This window comes from Antechinus flavipes, chromosome 1 (assembly GCF_016432865.1).
Source record: "Antechinus flavipes isolate AdamAnt ecotype Samford, QLD, Australia chromosome 1, AdamAnt_v2, whole genome shotgun sequence".
NCBI classification, from domain to species: domain Eukaryota; kingdom Metazoa; phylum Chordata; class Mammalia; order Dasyuromorphia; family Dasyuridae; genus Antechinus; species Antechinus flavipes.
This window is the reverse complement of record NC_067398.1, coordinates 323685240-323708038: the sequence shown is the minus strand read 5'-3', so window position 1 is coordinate 323708038 and position 22799 is coordinate 323685240. Positions and strand designations below refer to the sequence as shown.

General features: G+C 31.9%; 1 protein-coding gene across 1 annotated transcript in view; it reads left to right on the top strand.

The window, feature by feature from the left end:
* VPS13A (vacuolar protein sorting 13 homolog A) overlaps nucleotides 1–22799 on the top strand; it is a 257020-nt gene that overhangs the window by 125871 nt on the left and 108350 nt on the right. Inside the window, exons 35-39 of the mRNA XM_051966655.1 lie at nucleotides 8041–8182; nucleotides 9746–9873; nucleotides 10742–10911; nucleotides 18481–18692; nucleotides 19372–19604. Of these exons, the coding sequence (XP_051822615.1) occupies nucleotides 8041–8182; nucleotides 9746–9873; nucleotides 10742–10911; nucleotides 18481–18692; nucleotides 19372–19604 (885 nt within the window). The remainder of the gene's footprint in view (nucleotides 1–8040; nucleotides 8183–9745; nucleotides 9874–10741; nucleotides 10912–18480; nucleotides 18693–19371; nucleotides 19605–22799) is intronic.

Here is a 22799-nt window from a genome sequence, read left to right as displayed (position 1 = left end):
TGTAATCATTACTTCTGTTGTTGTTGTTACTGTCTTACTACCATTTCAGTTTGGTAATAACACCTTAAATTTATACATACACACATTTATGTATAGAATTACACTGTAGAGTTCATAAAGTACTTTCATTAATTTTATTTCCTTTTGATCTTTATGACAACCTAATAGCATATATTAGGTAGATATTCTTATCTCCATTTTTAAATGAAGAAAATAAAATGCAGAAAAAGTTAAATAGTTGAGTCAGATTTTAAATAAGAATATTCTGGTTCCAGTTCTCTTGATTTTTTTGATTTGATCACCAAATGATGGCAGGAACTAAAAGTTGGGGCTAGATCATATGAAGAATTCATAATGACCCTTCTCTTTGGCAAAAAGTAGATTTAAGAAGAATAGATTTCAAACAAAATGGAGGGATGCAATAGACATAGGGAAGAGTAAATATGAAATAGAGTGGAGAAGAGCATATGAAAGACAAGTTACTCAGTGGAACTCAGTGAGGCTGGGGCATGCTCTTGGCTGGAAGGCCAAATCCTTTAAAGGGACTAGTCGCACCCTAAAAGAGATAGTTGTAAGGAGTTTATGTTGGGGTGGGAAGCATAGTGGAGTTAAGGGAGATAACACATGGCATGGGGGAAGGGGAAAGACATCACAATTGAAATGCCAGTTGAAGCTGGCTAAGTTTCAAAAGAAACTGTTTTCTCAGGAACTTGGTTGATTATGACCAACAGATTGTTTATCTGACAGTCAGCAATGTTTGTAGGACTATGCTATAGTATTCTTAAAGCGAGGAGACTTTAGAATCAATAGACAGATTGTTAGAACAAGAGCACTCTCTTGATAGGAGATCTCAAGATTACTGCTATATTTCCTCTAGAAGCTACAACTCATCGTTTTCGTTCTACATTTCTGGACCTTGGAATTTTCACTTAAAAAAAATTATAGCAAACTTTTAATAATTTAATCCATGATAGCAATTTCATAAAATTAGTCTGGAAGGAACTTAAAAAGCTATCTAGTCCATTCCTGTTATTTTACAGAGGAGAAAACTGAGGTATATGGAGATAGTAATTTTTTTTTTTCTGCATTGAAAAAATTTATTGGTCTCTTTATGTAACATCACCTTGATTTTTGAATAAATCCTTTCCTCTATTTTTCAATGAGCTATCCTTGGGTTTTTAGTTCTTTCCATTTATATTGATACAATCATTGTGAATATTTTCCCAAGTTTCTTTCGTTTTAATTCTGCAATTGTTCATATGAATATTCACATGCCTCTGCATTTTTCATCTTCTTCATTTTTTATAGCTCACTGTATATTACATTCATGTATCATGTAACCTCCCTGTGCTTCGATTTCCTCATATTCAAAATGAAGGGGTGAGATTAGGTGATCTCTTAGATCCCTTCTGGGATTCTAGCTTACATAAACTTTAAAAAACAATCACTACCTAATGCCAGATAGATTCACAAGCAAATTCTATAAAATATTCAAAGAAAAATTCTAATTTTTTCTTTACTACTGTAAATACTAAAATAACAAAAGATAGAGCTAGAAAAAACATAACATAATTTATCTGGAAGAACAAAAGGTCAATAATACTAGAGGAATCAATGGAAAAAATGTGAAGGAAGATGTCATAACCAGATTTCAATCTATATTACAAAAATGGTAATCATCAAAGCAATCTAGTACTGGTTAAGAAATAGAATAATTGATCAGAAGAATAGTTTAGGTATACTGTATATAGTAGCAAATGATCATAGTAATTTCTAGTGTTTCATAAACTCAAAGAGCCAAGCTTTTTTGCAGGAACTTACCATTTGAAAAAACCTGAGCAATACTGTCATACAAGATAGTTCCAGAGGACTCATGTTGAATAAACTATCTGCCTCCAGAGAAAGAGAGAGATCTGATGAACTTTTGAGTTTAGATTGAAACATTTTATTTTTCTTATTTTTCCCCTCTAGCAACATGCCTAATATATTAATGTATTTCATGACTTACCATGTGTGGTAAAATTTTTTTTTTAATTTTTAATTTAATTTTATTTAATAATAACTTTATATTGACAGAATCCATGCCAGGGTAATTTTTTTTACAACATTATTCCTTGCACTCGTTTCTGTTCCGATTTTTCCCCTCTCTCCCTCCACCCCCTCCCCTAGATGGCAAGCTGTCCTATATATGTTAGATATGTTGCGGTATATCCTAGATACAATATATGTTTGCAGAACCGAACAGTTCTCTTGTTGCACAGGGAGAATTCAGAAGGTAAAAATAACCCGGGAAGAAAAACAAAGATGCAGATAGTTCACAGTCGTTTCCCAGTGTTCTTTCTTTGTGTGTAGCTGCTTCTGTCCATCATTTATCAATTGAAACTCAGTTAGGTCTCTTTGTCAAAGAAGTCCACTTCCATCAGAATACATCCTCATACAATATCATTGTCGAAGTGTATAATGATCTCCTGGTTCTGCTCATTTCACTCAATATCAGTTCATGTAAGTCTCTCCAAGCCTCTCTGTATTCATCCTGCTGGTCATTTCTTTCTTTTTTTTTTTTAATTTTTATTTAATAATTACTTTATATTGACACTCGTTTCTGTTCCGATTTTTTTTTTCCCTCCCTCCCTCCACCTCCTCCCCTAGATGGCAAGCAGTCCTTTATATGTTGGATATGTTGCAGTATATCCTAGATACAATATATGTTTGCAGAACCGAACAGTTCTCTTGTTGCATAGGGAGAATTGGATTCAGAAGGTATAAATAACCCGGGAAGAAAAACAAAAATGCAGATAGTTCACATTCGTTTCCCAGTGTTCTTTCTTTGGGTGTAGCTGCTTTTGTCCGTCATTTATCAATTGAAACTCAGGTCTCTTTGTCAAAGAAATCCACTTCCATCAAAATATGTCCTCATACAATATCGTTGTCGAAGTGTATAATGATCTCCTAGTTCTGCTCATTTCACTTAGCATCAGTTCATGTAAGTCTCTCCAAGTCCCTCTGTATTCATCCTGCTGGTCATTTCTTACAGAACAATAATATTCCATAACATTCATATACCACATTTTACCCAGCCATTCTCCAATTGATGGGCATCCATTCATTTTCCAGTTTCTAGCCATTACAAACAGGGCTGCTACAAACATTTTGGCACAAACAGGTCCCTTTCCCTTCTTTAGTATTTCTTTGGGATATAAGCCCAATAGAAACCATGTGTGGTAAAATTAACATTTTAAGATTGCAAGAGAAAATTCCTGAAACACTAAGGATAATTCCAAGAATTTACCCCATTCTGAAAGAAAAGAAAAAAAAAAAAAACTAGATAATTAGCAACTTTTTGCTAACTCTTCCTTGACTCCTATCTTGTTTGAAGTCCCCTTCTGCTCTTTTCGGAAAGCACCTGAAGCTATTAAGGGACATGATAAGGAGTGAATCAAGCCAGGGGAGGCCAGATTCTCCTTATATGTGCCACCAAATGTTGAAATTCACAAGGGACTTGAAAAGAGTTGGAGTTGTAGACCAGTCTCGCGAGTTATCTCAAAAGAATTTGCATGCTTGAACCAAAATCCAAGTCAAGGGGCAAAGTTTATTGTAATTATAATGCCAATTATATTAACAATTATAATGCCACTGCTATATCTTCCCTAAAGTCTAAGGAAAGAGATATTATTTTATTTCTAGGCCAGAACAGTTTTTTGATCATTGACAGACAAATTCTTAGAACAATAGCATGCTAAGGTCAGGGATCTTAGGATTATTGCTATTTTTCCCCAGAAGCTGTATTCTATCAATATGGAATCCATAGAGTTTTCTTCGCAAAGATACTGAAGTAGTTTGCCATTTACTGCCCTCATAAATTAAGGCAAATAGGGATTAAGTGACTTGTTCAGGGTCCTAATAAGTGTTTTAGGCCAGATTTGAAGTCAGGTCTTCTTGTTTCCAGATCTAGTGCTCTATCTAGCTGCCTCTAATTTGCACATGTTAAGGGCTTAATAAGTATTTATTGAATTGAATTATTATGATTATTTGTATGTGTGAATTATCCTTCTAGATCATTATAATAATTAGCAAAGAAGAAAACACTATAATCTCAAATTATGAAAATTCTGGTATCAAAAACAGCAAGTTTTTTGCAGAAACACAAATATGAGAAAGTATGTAACAGCAGTTTTTTTGGGGCTGGGTGGGAAAATAGTGCTATTTTGTATTGATTATGTATTTAGTTGGAGGTGACTTTCATAGGTATTTGAACTATAGATAATTCTTCCTAATTATACTTTCATACTGGTGTTTTTCCATGTCTCCTATTAAGATATGGAAGATTTCACCAAATTGGTTATAGTGCTATTTTATTTTGTCTTTAAAACATAAATTTGATTGTTGTAAGATTTTTTAGATCATTATATGTGAACTTAAGTACATTAAAATTTTTATTTGAGAAAATGGAGCCAAGATAGTAGAATAAAGCTCTTCTGAGAAGATAATTTAACATATAAGAACCAGTATGAAAGATCATTTTTAAGAAACTTAATATAGATAAACTGTTTAAACATGGAAAAATTATTTGTTTTTTATATATGTGTGCGTGTATGTGTGTGTGTGTGTGTGTAAGATTCACATCAACAATAGGGTAACTCAAAAGAAAGATTGGTTGAGTTAAGATCAAAATAGCAATCATGTTATATAAGTGAGGTGCAGAGGAAGAATAGGCAAAGAAGAATTAAGGGGAGAGGAAGGCTCAGTTTTCAAAACCTATTCACATCAGGAATGGGTTCAATAGGTAATACTACATGTATAATATGAAGGGCATAGGATCCTCCAAAATCCATAAAGAAAAAAGGGGGGAGGAATGGATGGATGGGGAAGCAAAGGGTGAGGGAAAAAGATAAGGGAGGGATCCTTGGGTAGGTGGGGGGAGGTTAAGTAATAGCAAGGCAAGTTATGGAGCAGAATTTAATTAAAGAGGGAGCAAGAATAGGAAAGATGTGTGTCTATGTGGGGTCAGTGTGAGTATACATATGTATATATCTGTATATGTATACATAAATAGATCTTTTCTTAAATGTAGCTTACTTGGGAGTGGTGGGGTGGAATGAAAGGGGGGAAAAGAGAATAAAATAAATAAGGTGAACAGCAGAGAACCAAAGAACAATTTACAATGAAGTACATAAAAAATGGTCATTCATTAATATAATTCTACTATTTTTTGTGCACGCGTGCGTGTGTGTGTGTGTGTGTGTGTACTTTTCTTGATTTGGTAATGTTATATAATTTGAATCCTCTCTGATGTTCTGCTGGGCACACGACAATGTTCTCTTTTGTTTTGCTTTTTGTTTTGTATTTCTTTTCTGTTTTCCTTTTTTTCAAATAAAAAAATAAGGGAAAAATGTCTATTAATGTTTATTTTATTATATGTTCTCTTACAACATGACTAATATGGAAGTATTTGTCTTGCACATGAATAACCTATATATAATTCCTTGCCTTCTCAATGAGAGAAAAAGAAGAGAGAATTTAAAACTAAATTAAAAAATGAATATTAAAGTTTTTTTTATATGTAATTGGGAAAAAAAGAAAGGGGAAAGGTGAGACAGAAAGAGTTTGAAATAAAAATATGATATTTATTAATTTCAAAAGCTTATATAAATGTTAGGAATCTTAAGTTAGTATTGGCCATGTTTTTTGTGTAACTTTTTGCTAAGAATATGAGAAAGTACTTGCAGTTATCTGATGAATGCCAGGAAAGCATAAAGAAAGGAAGACCATCCTTTCTTGTGCATTTAATTAATGAGTATCTTTTATTGTTTATCCCGGAAAGCTGGCCAGTTCCTGTAGTAAACATAGTCCTCCTAAAGGAATGAAAAAATATTCTCCTTGGTGGGCTTCTTGTGATGGAGCATCCTGTATCTAGAAGTAGCTACTCTATCTCAAGAGTCATGTATCAAATGAGAATACTTAGTGTAATGCATTCTTTGTTCTCAGCCTTTACAAACTCCTTAGTAGAAATTTTGAGAATTCACCTATGAAATACTGTGTAATTTGCTTAGCAATGGCACCCTGTCAAGATTCTGAATAGTTGTGATCATGGATTCTCCTAGCCAAGTAAATTCAGATTTTGGTGCTTTCTTGGAGTGATAATAATGTATGTTGTATGTTTATTATAGTGTCTTTATTGGCATGGCAGCCACTGTGTTTAATTGTATGTTACTTTTATGCTATGAGTTTCCTCTTCCTTTATGACTTATTTAAGTAAAAATTCTGAGCAATAATAAATTTATGCCTTTCAAAACTATACTGTTGAATATGAATTTTGAACCTAGATTATTCTTACATATATAAATATATTCTCATCCCTGTGAATTTGAAAAAAAAAATACTATAGTGAGGTATTGCCAATATAGTTTCTGTATTTATTGCATTTATAAATGTATGTAATAGAAAATTAGGGAGTGAGGACATTAGGACAATTACTTATAGACTCAGGATTCTCATTAAAAATATTTTGATCAATTAAATGTTATTTGAGTTAAAATTTTTGGAATTGAAAGGAGCGTGAAGAGATCATCTATTTCAGCCACTTTTTTTTTTTTTTTCAGAAACCTCAGAGATTCTACAAAATTAACTTTCTTAAAAATCTAGGAAGCTTTTTTGCTCCACTAATTGCAAAGTGTGTGTGTGTGTGTCTGTCTGTCTCTCTCTCTCTCTCTCTCTCTCTCTCTTTCGTGAGCAAACATGAATTTAAACATAGCTCATAGTTGCTATAGTGAACACACCCAGGGACCCAACTTCACTGATAATTTTAAAGGACCATAGGTTTTGTAAAAAGCATTTTAAGTAGTGTATAGAATAAATACTCCAATGAGTCTATTTATACATTTTCCTATGCTTCTGAAGTTTTTTTTTTTTTCTCTTTTCTTTCTGTTTTTATCCAAATCATTTAAATTCCCCATCTTTTAAGCTCAATTTCTTTGGATACCTCTTGCATTATCGTTTAACTACTATTGGATGCTGACCTCCTTCTGTTGTGGCTATAGCAATAACTTATATTTGCAAAACACTTTTCTTGTTACGCCTTGGTCAGCTCTTCATGTTCCCATTTGGGGGTTCTTGGCAAATGTACTGATGTGGTTTGCCATTTTCTTGTCCAACTTATTTTACAGATCAAAAACTGAAGTTCAAAAAGGGTAACTTTCCTACAGCTACTATTTCTAAGGCCAGTTTTGACTTCAGGAAGATAAGTCTTTCTATCCATTGAATCACATAGCTGTCTGACACTTAAAGGTTTTCAAAGGGTTTTATTCCCAACAGTATTTTCAGAGACATCAATATCCCCCTTATTTAAATTATTTAAATGAAGAGCCAGACTAGGTATGGGAATTTTCCAAGAACATATAATTATTAAATGTCAGCTGGAATTTGAACCTAGGTATTTGCGTCTTGAGTTTTCTTTTTCCTACATCACAAATTCAAAACTTTGATTAACTCTACATTCCAATTTCATTTTTGTTTAATGTTTTAGCAACATAAGATCAGACTTCAACTATTATTACAATATTTAATTGTTCTTTTCATATAAAATTGTTACAATGATTAATTTCATTAATGCAGACTAGGTTTTAATTCACTAAATCATCAGCCCATAGTATATCACATTATTTCAAGAAATTATAATTATTCATAATATTCTATGTTCCATATAAAATTTTTGTTTTAAAACGAAAATATTCAAGAAAATGAAAGCTTTAAAGTAGTAAAGTGACAATGAATATACAAAAATACAACTAAAAAAATACCTCTTAGTTTTAGAATATATTTAGGCATTTAATTTCTGTATGATTATGACATCTTTGTTGTAACAATACCTTCCACCATTAATTTACTCTAGGTCTTGTGACCATTTAGAAAAGTAAAAGTATAGTTTGTATATATTCATTAATTTGCAAAATCAGTTGTAGAGGACAATTGAATTGATTTCCAATACTTTTAATATTGATATTTCAAAATGAGAATTTTCTATTTTTTGTTTACTTTGAACAGCTTATTTTAAGTCAAGAAGACATGACCATGATGGTTAAGATGTTGTATGAAAACATATGGATTGCAAATACTAATCCTTCTGTACCTACAGTCATAGAAGAGTCTGGTGGTAATAATCCAACAACTCAGCCTGTTTCTGGAGGTAAGTTTTTTAACTTTTAAGAAATAATATAGGACTATGTGTCTGTTAATATTTATTAGTTCTAATTGAGAAAATATGACAAGAATTATTTCATTAATATTTGCACATCTGCCCAGGATTATCTAGTATAAAACCATTTTTATGTTATAAAATTATAAATTTTACAATTGTAAAATATATTATAAATAAAATAAATAAATATTATAAATTTTATTATAAATAAAAGTTGAGTGTTGACACAATTCTCTATTCCTTGTTATCTTTTGCTTCTTTTCCTTCCTATGATGATTCTTAAATGTATTCATCTGCATTTGATGATCTGATGATCTTACCTTGTTTAACATTTTCAGCTATTTATTGCACGATATCAACCATAATTCTTAAATCTCCCTCTCCTCCCATATCTAATCTGGTACAACATTTATTGATTTCACATTAATTACATTTCTCTGGTGCACTACTTTTTCCTCTTCTGACACTTCGACTATCCTTGTATGGGTTGTCTTCATCTCATAAGTGGACTATCACAATAGCCTTCAAGTTGATCTCCTTCTTTCAAGTTTGTTCCCACTTTAGTCCATTCTCTACTCAGCTGCCAAGGTTTGACTATATTTTCATCATTACCACCCACCTCAGTAAAACTCCATTAACTCCCTTTTATCTCCAAGGTCAGATTATAAAATCCCCTGATTGTTGTTTAAAGACCAAAAGAGAAAAGGAAAGGGAAAATTTATATTAAAAACAAACAAACAAAACCTTTTATTTTATTCATTACTTTTTCTGATCAGAGTGGTATTTGGTCCTTGTTTTTTATTTAAAAGTATACTGAATCTAAAGTCAGAGGACACAAGTTAAAATTCTGGCTTTTCTACTTACTACCTATGATCTTAAGCATGTCACTTTAACAATTCAAGGCCTCAGTTTTCTCAGCTGTAAAATGGGGGTTACCAGTGAAAGAATAGAGATGTATAGGCTATGTAAACATCTTGCTGTCTATATCATGAATATTTGGAAGAAGTTTGTTTTTTGTTTTGCTAGCATTAATTTCTCTTTGCACTGCTAAACATCTTATAAAGAGAATCACCGGGATGACTTGCTTTGAATAATAAAAGTAGTGTGTCAAACAGCACTTGAACTCAAGATTGTTTGAATGCCTTACTAGATGAATTTTTAAAATGGGCTTTTGTTGTAGGGGCAAGCATGAAGTATGATTTTACTTCAAACTTTGATTTGTTCAGCAAAAAATTCTTCATCTAGTTCATTTGTAACAAATTATATGTTATGTGTGTGTTCATGCACACATCACACATATAGTGTAACTTTTCCAGCTGATTCTCCTATTCCTGCATAACCTAATATATTAAGTAATAAAGGATGCTAATGAAATAAAATTTTTTTCTCTACTATGTTTGTATTGGCATCATCTCTGATATCTTTGATTAATGAAGTTTTATTATACATTCTCATCTGCTAAAGTAACTACTAAAGCTAAAGCTTCAAAAAAAAGTGCTTTTCTATTTTTACTTCTCATGCTTTTCATTGCCTTCAATTTTTTTTTCTAAGGAACAACTGTAGTGACAGCAGCAGTGGTAGAAATGCATCCACGTGCACCACGTGTTAAAACTACATTAAACTTCAATTTCAGAACTGATTATATGACTTTAACTGTATATAGCCCAGATCCTAAAAATGTAAGTAATGGAAACAGGTAAAAACATCAATGTTACTTTTTAGCGACATACTTTTTATACCAGATTTTAGACTATTTATGAACAAAAGTGTATGAATGTGTGAAATTACTAAGGGAAAGAATAAAAAAAAGAGAAAGAAATATAAGAGCTGAACTTTGGTTGACCCCCTCATTAATTTGTTCAGAAATAGATGGGAATCAATAGAAGAGATAGAAAGAACAGTTAAATTTAGAAATGGGTATCTGAAGCTGAGGAATTGAGGGGTGGTCAATTGTGTCATGAACAACAAAGGTAAGAAGCATTACTGAAAGAGTTATTGTATTTGATGATCAGGAGGTCTTTGGTGACCTTTGAGAGAACAGATTCATTAAAAAGGGGATATGCAACTTTTTCAAAAAGTTTAGCATTAAAGGAGACCTAAGACATATGTATGAGATCGAAGGGTTATGGTCCTGGGAAAACCTAGTTGTGATTTATAGTTAAGATGGAAAGAGTAGTTGCACCCAGGGAAAACCTGAAGATATGTGTATATTTAGCATAGGAACTATTCCTCCTCTCCCCCCTCCCCCCCATCCTTTTTTCATTTTTATATCTTCAGTGTCTACCACAGTATCTTGCATGTAATATATTTTTATGGAATTAAGTGCTCCCCTTCTTAGTAGGCAAAATTTCTGATACCCTTAATATTATCTGAAATCACAGAAAGCTAGGTGTTCATATATAATAAAGAGATTAGTCAACAAGTTACAGTGGAATAAATTTTTAAATTTGATATATTCAACAAATATATTGAACTACTTTTCATAACAGTGGGGTTTTTTTGGGGGGAGAGCAAATTAATATTTGTGCTTATTTCTCTTCCAAATAGACTTCTTTTGTAGATGTTCGTGATCCTCTTTTGAAACTTGCAGAGTTTAAATTGGAACAGATTTTAAGTGTTGCGAAAATGTTTACAGATGATTCAGTATTTCTTTCATTGTCTTTGAAACACTGCATATTAGAAGATAAACAGAGCCATATCCACAATGCATCTCCACAGTATGTATAGTAATAGTTTTTCTGAGTTTATACTTAATTGATATTTGATTTAATAATATTACAGATCTTTACCAAAATGTCATTTCCAATCAACTTGCAAAAGAAATACCATCAGCAACAATAATAATGATAGACATTTTATATCATTTTTAACATCTAGACATTTCAAACATGATTTCTTCATCCCTACAGCAGTCTGGGAAGATTAGTTCTCTACATATTGTTAAACTTATTTTATAGATGCAGAAATTGAGGATAAGCAAGTTTGTTGTGCTCCAGAGAGATAGAAGTAATATCTAAGGCAGTAATTGAAAATAGGATTTTTCTGACACCTAAGTCAGCTCCCTTTCAACTCTACCACACATCTTGTTCATTAAGTCATGTTAGGTAACCATTAAGAAGCAAATGTATGGTAGTCAGTTATCTTCCCCAACTATGTACAGGAGATTCAATGGAGAGCTTCCAAAGAATTTTCATCATGACAAAACTTCTGTTTTTCATGTCTCATTATTTGTGTGAGTATAGGTGATAACGACCAGAAGAAAACTGAAGGCTTAGAAAGGATTACATTGCTAAAGGTTACAAAGTCTTGGACAAAAGACTTTGGAAGGAATTTTGGGACACATACAATTAGGGGGATTGTAATAGGTCCTTAGTAGGAAGTGGCAACTGAACTAAGTCTTGGGGAGGAAAAACCTGAGGAGTTTCTAAAGTGAGAATGAAGAAGTGTATTTTGAAAATGGACGATTATTTATAAAGTCAACAGTTATGTGCTAGGCAAAGAGTGGCAAAAGTCTCTTTTCTTGCTCATTGATTTTAGTCATGGCTGACCCTTTATAACTTCATTCAAGGTTTTTTTTTTTTTTTTTTTTTTTTTTTTTGGCAAAGATACTGGAGTGGTTTGTTATTTCCTTCTCAAGCTCTTTTTATAGATGATGAAACTGAGGCAAACAGAGTGAAGTAACATATTCAGGATCACACAGTAAATTTTCTGAGGTCAGATTTGAACTCAGGAAGATGTCCTCCTGATTCATCTGAGTACAAATGAGAGAGAGAATGTAAGCATCTATGAACATCCATGATATGTGCAGATTAAATTGGAGGTCATCTCAGAGGGAAGGTAGTAGCACTATAGATTATAGGGAAGGCCTCTTGGATAAGGTAGGATTAGGTAGGTGTTGAAACTTGAAAAAAGGTCAAGAGGTGGAGAATTTTAAACGTAAGAAATATCCAGTTAAAAGACATGAAGTTGGAAGTTGAAGTGTCATGTTGGAAGAAAACAAAGTCAATTTGAATGGTACATGTAATATGTGAAGAAGAATAAAATTGATTATCTTTAGAAGCTTTGAATTCATTCTTGAAAGTCTATTTATATGTTATTTTAGAAGCCAGAAGAAGCCAGTAGGTCTTCTTCAATAGGGGAAGTAGCATTGTCAGATCTGGAATATTGGATTGACAGCTGTATGGATGATGTATTGGAAAGGGGAGAACCTGGATCTAGGAAGGTATTGTAATAATCCAGATAGGAGGTAATGAGGACTTAGATTAGGTGATGGTTATATGGATAGAATGGAGCAAAGGTTTAAGAGTTTTTATTGAGTTATAATACACAAAATTTAGCTGTCAGTAATGAGGGAGAAGGACAAGTCAATGTTGATTGACATTCCAAATGAGGGCAACATCTTCAACAGAAATAGTGACATTGGAAAGGGCAAGGGGAAGGAAAGGGAGCTTGGGTAAGAAAAATTGGTTTTTGTAAATGACATCCAATTTGAATTAGCTATGGAAAATCCAACTGGAGATGTGGTGCTTGAGTTTAGGAGCACACTAGGACTAAATAGATCTATGAAAGGCCTTAATAGAAGTACATGCTGGAACTAGGGGAATTCATGACGTTGAGAGATTATTGGAAAAGGATATGACTTGGGAGAGATCCCAGAGGTACACAGACATTCAAATAATACTGCCAAGGATACTGTGAGAGTGCAGGAAGAGACCATTCAGGAAGATTAGGCTAATCATAAGTGTTACATGCTACAAAGAGTTAAAGAATGATGAAGATTTAAGAAAAAACAATTGGTTTCAATAATCAATCTTCTTACCATCTTTGGAGAGAGCAAGTAATTGATGATTAAGAATGTGATTAAATGAGTATAAGTAAAAGTGAGTGAAATAACTTTTTTTAGGAGTTCAGGTATAGGGAGGGAGGGGAAAAATCGGAACAGAAACGAGTGCAAGGGATAATGTTGTAAAAAAATTACCCTGGCATGGATTCTGTCAATATAAAGTAATTATTAAATAAAATTAAAAAAAAAAAGAGTTCAGGTATAAAGAGAGGAGAAGCCTAGGACGATAGCTTAATAAAAGTATGGCAGGATCAAGTGAATGTCCTTTAAGCATAAAAGAGATCAAGACATTTTTGTAAGCAGGAAGAGGCAACTGTATAAGATTAAATTATACAACTTTTGATGATAGGGCACCTACTCCATGTCCAGGCAGTATAAGTGCTGAATATAAACTAAATGGCCAAAAAAAAGTTCCTACTCTCAGATTATTGATTTGGTATTTCTAAGAATGAAGAATGATGGGAAAATGACTGGTAGGACAAATACATACATAAATATACACATACATAATGAGAGAAAGGGGAAGGATGCATTATAATTTATAGATGTAATAACAAAAAAGGGAAAAGAGAGAGTTCAAATTTAGTGTTCAAGTAAGACATTTCCCCAGAAATAAGGGGGACAAAAAACTCAGAATATAGCCCTAGAACAGAATTCAAAACATATTAGAAAGAAATAGAAATAGCCAGAAAAGAAAGCATTCAGATACTGTAGTACTGCAGGAGGATTGCAGAACACATAGTTGCCATCACATTAAATCAGTGAAGGGCTCGGAATATATTGTTCTGGAGACAAGAACTGGGATTACCATCAAGAATAATCTTTCCAGGTATAATCCTGGGGGTAGGGGGAAGAAGGAAGAGGCATTTACTAAAATGGAGAGCTTTCAAGCATTGCTGATAAAACGATCAGAACTGAACAGAATAATCTGACTTTAAAATGCAAGACTTAAGCAAAAAAAGATAAACATTAAAAGCAATCATGTTACAGTAATGTTAAACTGTCATCTCTATGGGATACATTAGTCATTATTAGAGTGGTTAGACGGATTCTACAAAAAAGAAAGAACATAAGAATGAATTGATCATGTTAGGATGGTAGGTGAGAAAGGAGGACATCCTGAAAGAAGGGGGATGGGAGAGAATGAGGAAAAAGTCATCTCACAATAAAAAAGACACATAGTGAAAAGTTTTTACAGTGGAGGGGGGAATGGTAGCAGGGTTGGGTGACATTTAAACTTCAAGGAGGGAAATACATATCTACCAATAACCATACACAACATATAGATGAGCATGTGCTCAGTAAATAATAAAAATCTGTTATTCAACAGAAAAGTAGGTAAATTGTCATGAGAAAGGGAGGGGTGGATAATAAGAGAGATCATATAAAAGCAGGTAGTGGTAAGAGGCAAAATAGACTTTAGAAGAGAGACAGGATAAAAAGAGCAAAGGATAAACTGAAGAAAATAGAAGGGAGGAAAATGTATAGTTAGTAATCATAATTGTGAATGTGAATGGGATAATCTCACCCATAAATGGAAAGCAGATAGCAGAATGTATTTAAAACCAGAATCTAACAATATGTTTACGAGAAAAACTTGATATAGAGAGACACTCAATTAAAATAAGGGACTGGAGCAGAATCTAATGCTTCAATTGAAATAAAAAAAGCAAAAAAAGCATTCATTTCTGACAAAGCAAAAGCAAAAATCTAATTGAAGAAAACCACATATGGCTAAAAAGCCCTTTCAGAACTAGATAAATAGCCGTAAAATAAGAAACAAGTTAAAGAGATGAATAAAATCTTAGAAAACTCAGAAAAAACTGTAGGGGAACAGAAAGAATCGTATACTTTTTTTTCAAAGTGTAAATGGAACTTTCACAAAAATTGACAATGTGTATTAGAGCATTAAAAGTCTTGCAATGAAATGAAGAAAAGCTAAAAACATATCCTTCAGAGAATAATGCAATAAAAAATTATGTACAATAATGGATCATGGAAGCATAGAATAAAATTAATTTGAAATTAAATTGAATGGATGAAAGAACAAATTAAAGAAATAATTATGTTGTTAAAAAGAATGATATCATTCTCTTTCCAAAGAGACATCATTCCAAAATTTGTGGATCCCAAAGCATTTAAAACAGTACTTAAGAGAAAATCTGTATCTTTAAATCCATATATCAATAAAAGAGAAAAAGAGATCAGTGAATTGGGCATCAAACTAAAAAACAACAATAAATAATAATAATAATAAATATATAACAAAAACATAAACTGTTTAGATTGACAGAAGAGAAATAGAATACTTCAATAAAATTTGCATGGAAATTCTACCAAATATTTAATAAACAACTAATCCCAATACTTTATAAATTGTTTGACAAATTAGGTAAGGGTCTTGTTTCAGATTCCTTTTATGACATTCTTAATGGTTTTAATAGCTAAACCAAGCAGAGCAAAAAAAGGAAATTAAATTGTAAATCAATTTCCTTAGTGAATATCTTTACAAAAACTTCATATAAAATACTAGCAAAAGTAAAAACAATAAGCAAAAACAATTAATCAGATAATTTATATACTCTTACGAAGTGAGATTTATACTAAGAAGGCAAAGTTAGTTCAATATTAGAAAAACTATCCATATAATTGATTATATTATTAATAAAAACAACAAAAATTATGTGATTTCATCAATACATAGAAAAAAAGTTTTTGACAAAATATAATACACATTCCAATTAAAAATTAAATTACGTTAATTTAAAACTAATAGAGCCATTCTTAAAAGGTCAAGTATCTATCTAAAACCAAGAGCAGTAGTGGAAACAAATTTGAAACCTTCCTAAGAAGATCAGGATGAACTAAGCAAGGATGTTCATTGTCACTACTATTATTTAATAGTTTAGTAGAAATGCTAGCTATAGTAATAAGACAAGAAAAAAGAAATTAAAGGAATAAAAAAAAGGCAATGGGGAAACAAAAGTCACTCTTTGCAGATTATGTGATGCTTTAAGAGACCCCTAGGGAATCAACTGAAAAAATGAATGGAAAACAAATACACAACTTTAGCAGAGTTGTAGATTATAAAACAGACCCACATAAATTATCAGTTCTAGAGATTCAGCAGCAAGAGAAAGAGAAGTTCTGTCTGAAATAATTGCAGATAATAAAAAATACTTGGCAGGCTGCTTACCAAGATGAATCCAGGGACTAAATGGACACAATTTAAACATTCTTCAGACGAATAAAAGATCTAAACAGTTGGCATATTCACTGTTTATGGGTAGGTTGAGCTAAAATAATAAAAATGACAATTCTGCCTAAATTAGTTTACTTTTACAATGCCATACCACTAAGCTACCAAAGAATTGTTTTGATGAGCTAGAATAAATAACAATTCATCTGGAAAAACAAAAAGTCAAGAATATCAGGGAACCATTGGCAGGGAGTAACAAGGGGTTTATGGGGGGAGAAGTGGTAAATGGCAACCTATCACTACCATATTTCAGTTTATATTACAAAGCGATCATCAAAACAGTCTGCTACTGAGTAAAAAATAGAGATTAGGTACATAGGAGTTAATGACCATAATAATTAAGTGTTTGACAGATCTGAAGATCCAAGATTGGGGCTAAAACCTCACCATTTGTGAAAAATTTCTGGGAAAATGGGAATGCAGTAATGAGGCATAGACCAACATCTTACATCATATACCTAGGTAAAATTAAAATGTATAGTGGAAGATGTGATACCATGAGCAAATTAGGAAAACATGGAACAATTTCCATCAGGTTTATGGATTAGTGAAGAATTTATGATCAAACAAGAGCTAGAGAGTCACATGGGAATACAATTTTGGATACATGAAATTTAAAAGCTTTTGCATAAGCAAAGCTATATATCAGGCTCTTCTGATAAAAGCATTCTTTCTCAAATATATAGAGAAGTGAGCCAAATTTATAAAAATGCAAGCCATTCCCCTGTTGACAAATACTCAAACTATATATGAATAGGCAGTTCTCAGAAGAAATTAAAGCTGTCGACAATCACATTTAAAATTCTCTTAAGTTACTACTGATAAGAGAAATGAAAATTAAAACAACTCTGAAATACCATCTCATACCTATCAGATTGTCTAACATGATTGAAAAAGAGAAAGATAAATGGCTGGAGTGAATATGGAATTTTGGGAAGATTAATGCATTGTTGACATATTGTGAACTGGTCCAACCACTATGAAGAACAATTTGGAACTATATATAATGGGTTATAAAATTGTTCATACCTTTTCACCTAGCAATACTATTAAGTCTTTAGCTCAAAAAGAAGAGGAAAAGGACCTATTTGTACAAAGATAAATATAGTAGCTCTTTTTTGTAGTGGCAAGAAAAAATTGAAAATTAGTTAGTGAATGGCTGAACAAGTTGTGGTATATGATTTTGATGGAATACTGTTATGTTGTAAAAAATGACAAGCGGGATGATTTAAAAAAAAAACCTGGGAAAATGTATATGAATTCATGCAAAATCAGATTTATTCAAAATCAAGCAAATTTGTGCAAAAATGTGAAGTGAGCAGAATCAGAACATTTTTTTACAATGGTGCAATACAGTAAGGTTGACTGATTCTGACACTTAGCAAAAGAGTCTCAAGGCAATTCCAAAGGACCTATGATTTTAAAAATAAAAGATTTCTCTCTACTTCCCTTGAATGCAATTTGAAGCATGCTTTTAAAAAAAACTTTCTTTTTTCCCCCTTCATTTTCTTTCACAAAATGGGCAATATTAGAAATAGGTTTTGTATGTCTTCACAGATATTAATATCAAGTTGCTTTCCTTTTCATGGTGGGGGGGGGGGAGGGAGCATGATTGGAGGTAGGAAGAAAATTTGGAACTTAGGATTTCAAAGAATGAATATAATAAATTTTTGCATGTAATTGTGAAATACTCAAGAAATAAAAATACATTTTAATGAAAAGGAAACTCATGTAGTGAAAATTTCAAGAAAGTAGAAATGGTTCCTTTGTTGCCTTCTTAGAACAACCTTTTCTTTAAAATACCTTAAATTTGCTAGCACATAAGCTATAATTTCAGGAGAAACAGAATTTATTTTTTAACCTTATATGTCATGCACTTTGTCAGGTGAAACTTTTGTATCCTTTCCTAGAATAATTTTTTTTAATGTATAGGTTTATAAAGAAAAGCAGTTATGGTGAAATAACTTTATCAAAATGTTTTTAAAAAATTAACAATCTGGTTTTGTTATAAGTGTGCTACTTAATGCTTTCATTGTTATACTAAGTGAAACATCTCCACAGTATTCATTATATAATTAAAAAAATTAAGAAAATTTTGGAAATCTTTGAATCTGTGGTCATTCGTTAGACTTGGTACATATTGAAATTGCCTCTATGTAGAAATGACGCAATCATTTCTTTCAGAATGATTGGACTTACAGTTGGCTTTGAAAGAAAGGATATGATGGATGTAAGATACAAACGAAATAAAAATGGTATTGTGATCGATGTAATTTTACAAGAGCTATATCTGTGTGCAAGTATAGAATTCCTGAATGCAGTTGGAGATGTCTTTCTTACAGCCTATTTTAGTGGTGTTGGACAAACAACTTTCCAGCCATTGCCCTCAAAAGAAGGTAAGTTACTAGTATATACTGATTTGATAGCTTCAATTAATTTTGCTTTAGTGTTACAAAAGATTGTCTCTTGGTGAAATTATAAATGTGATTGTAATGGTTTTTCCATATTTTAATATTGTCTGACTTGGGAAGTTTTTGGTTTTGTTGGTGTTTATTGGTAAATAAATCAATACCATTTTAAAAAGTAGAAGATATGTGTGTACATGCACACACATACACACGTGCATGTAAAGAAACACTTTAGGAATTTAAATAAACCCCTTATGAGATTACGTTAAATATCTTAACTTTACCATAATATTGTTAATATATTATAGCTAAAGCCCACTATGGAATCATGAAATAGCATAATAAATTGTAATAATAAATTGATAAAAAATAAACCAATTAAATAAAAATTCTTACTATTTCACTACTTCTGATTTTTATCTGTGTGAGTATTACCTTTACTGATGAAATTAGTACATTATTCATGAATTAGAAGATCTTTGAAATTTTGGGGGAAAATACTCGTGGCTCATATTGTTAATCTGGTGAAGAGCTTCCAAAAATCTAGCTAGTCTGGTCCTTAAATGGTAAATACAAGGGTTCATACTCATTTTAAATATGCAAAATATCTAGCTTTGTTAGTATACAAGATATAATGTTAATATTTAGTATGTTATTTTATTTTTAGTGCAATTAGATATGGAAGAGAAATGGGAAATGAATATTTTGATTAAAAACCCAGAAATTGTGTTTGTGGCTGATTTGTCAAGGCATGATGCTCCAGCATTAGTACTTACAACACAGTGTGAAATCTGTTGGAAGTGGACACCATTTTTAAATACAGTGACTGCTGCAATTAAAGATCTCCAAATAAGAGCATGTCCATTTCTCCCAGGAAAGAGAGAAGGCAGAGTCACTACGGTTTGTATTCACTTTTAAATATCTTAGTTCAAATTAATTTATTTTTAAATGTTGTGTTTTTGTTTTTTTCATCTGTAATTTCTCCAAATATATACTTTCCCTATCCAGGGTCATTTTAAACAAAGAAAAATAAAGAGGCAAAAAAAAAAGTTTAGCAAAATTAAGATCATATCAATGATATTTGATAGTGTCTGCAGTATTCAGCGCTTAATCCCCTACCTCTTCAAGGGGAGAGACATGTATTTTCTTAACTTTTCTGAGGGATCCAGTGTTTACTGTACCTTGACCATACCCCCTTGGTTGTATTGATTTGTATTTCCATTTAAAAAATAAACTTCTTTTGTTTTCTCATAATATATCATTTCCAGTGTATTCCTCTACCATCCTGATCTTTATAGCAAAGAATAAATGAGATGTGGGGGGAAAAAAGTCATCAAGCAAAGTCAGTCAACACATCAGAGAAATCTAGTTATTTGTATTTTTCTACACTCAGGGTCCCTTGACTACATAGATGGGAGATTGAAATGCCTTCTTGTATTTCTTCTTTAAAGCCAATTTTTGATTATCACAGTTTTAGAACATTTAGTGTTAACTATTTTGTTATTTTTTTCCAGTTTATAATGTTGTAATAATTGTATATTTTTTTACCCCGACCTACAATTAAGAGAGAAAGTAAATTTCTTGAAAAGACTCCCTACAATAGATGCATCCACTTTCTCTCCTTTTACTCTGTCTTCTTAAACCCCTTACAATCTGACTTCTGGCCTCATTAGTCCACTGATACAAAATACAAAAAGAGATAAAAGATAGTCCCTGCTCTTTGGGAGTTCACAATCTAATGGATGCAGCATGCAATAAAATACATACAAAGCACACAATATATACGATAAGTAGGAAATAATTAATAGAGAAGAGCACTAAATTTAAGAGGATTGGGAAAGGTCTCCAAAAGTCAATGGGATTTTAGTTGGAACCTAAAGAAACGTAGGGAAGGAATTAAGGGAGAGATGAGGAGGAAAAGGACAAGAGACTATGCCTACTACAACTGAATTCCCCTTTATGTCTAAAGGGGAGAGAAGACAATAATTCCTAAATTGTGAGCCTTAGCGATTGGGATATTGGTGCTACATTTTAAAATAACAGAAGGTAGGAAGGAAAAGGGAAAGATTTACAGAGAAAAATAATGAGTCTGATTGGTGTATTCAGAAACAATCAGTTCTTTTTCTGGGTATGGATAACAGTTTTCATATTAAGGCCTTCAGAGTTGTCTTGGATCATTGTATTCCTGAGAATAGCAAATTCATTCACAACTGGTCATCCCACAACATTGCTATTAGGATGTATTCATTTGAAATGAGCTCCCGGAAAACTTTGTAGATTTTTCTTTTTTTTTTTTCTTTTTTCTTTTTTTCTTTTTTTCTTTTTTTTTTAATTTAAATTTTATTTTATTTAATAATAACTTTGTATGTAGATTTTTCTAAGAGCATCTTGCTTATCAATAGGCCCTCCCTTTTATCACTATTCTCTTCTTCTACATTCCTGCAGGGTAAGAGAGATTTCTATTTCTATATGGAGTATGTACTTTATTTCCTCTTGTAAGCCAGTTTTGATGGGAGAAAAGTTCACTCACTCTATCTTCACTCCCTCTTTACTGCCATTGTAAATCCTTTATATCTTGTCTTTTTTTATGGTAGATAATTAATATCATTCTACCTCTCCATTTCCTTTCTTGTAGTACATATATATCTTATCTCTTAATTTAATTTTAAAAGATATTATCCCTTTGTATTGAACTCATATCTGTGCTATCTGTCTATATGTACTCCTAACTGCCCTAATAATGAGGAAATTCTTATGAGTTTGAAGTGTTATTCTCATGTAGGAATAATTAAATTGTAAACAGTTTAACTTTATTATAAAGTCCCTTAAAATTTCCCTTTCCTAATTACCCATTTATTTTTCTCCTGTATTTGAGTCCTGTATTTGAAAATCTAATTTTTTTATTCTGCGTTGGTCTTTTCATTGTGAATGTTTGAAAGCCTTCTATTTCATTGGATGTCCACCTTTTCCCCTAAAGGATGATACTCAGTTTTGCTGGATAGGTGATTCTTGGTTATAATCTTAACTCCATTGCTCTCCAGAATATCATATTCCAAGCCCTTTCTTTCTTTAATGTAGAAGCTGCTAAAACTTGTGTTATCCTGACTGTGACTTCAGTATATTTCAATTGTTTCTTTCTGGATGCTTGCATTATTTTCTCTTTCATCTGGGAGTTCTGGAATTTGGTTATATTATTCCTGGGAGTTTTTAATCTTGTGATGTTTTTCAGGAGGTAATTAGTGAATTCTTTCAATTTCTATTTTACCCTCTGGTTCTAGAATATCAGGAGAGGTTTTGTGATGATTTCTTGCAAGATGATGTCTAGGCTCTTTTTTTTTTTTTTGATCATAGTTTTCATAGTATACTAGTAATTTTAAAATAATCTCTAGATGTTTTCTAGGTCAGTTGTTTTTCCGTTGGGGCATTTTTAAAAATTATTTTCTATTTTTTCATTCTTTTGGTTTTGCTTTATTGTTTCATAATTTCTCTTTAAGCCATTAGCATTCACTTGCTAAATTCTAATGTTTTGGGAGGAGGGTTATTTTTAATTTATTTATTGAACTAAATACAAAATAAGAAAAAAACAATAAAAAAAGAAAGAAAAGAAAAACAAAACAAAACTATGTCATGTACCCAGCAGAACATCAGGGAGGGTTCAAAATATATTACAATCATTTTCCATTTCATGAAAGCATATATAATAATAGAAGAAATTATATTCATTAGTATCCATTTTTTCTTTTCTTCCATGTAGGTTATTCTTTTGTTCTATACTGCACATGTTTTACTTTATTCTCTTTTTCCTCTTTCATCTACCTCATGCAAGCAGGCTATAGTTAAATACAAATGAATTTATAAATGCATGCATACTCATACGTTTATACAAGCCCATACATATATACCTGTATCCATATGTACACATGTATAGACCTACATGCATACATATCTACATATACTCCAACACACACATATACACATAAATGTGCATTTACCCATATGTAAAGATGCATCTAAAGCAATATTACTATGGCTGACATATAATATAGATTTATCTCTTAATTGGATATTTTAAGTTTTGACCTTTTCTGAGATCAG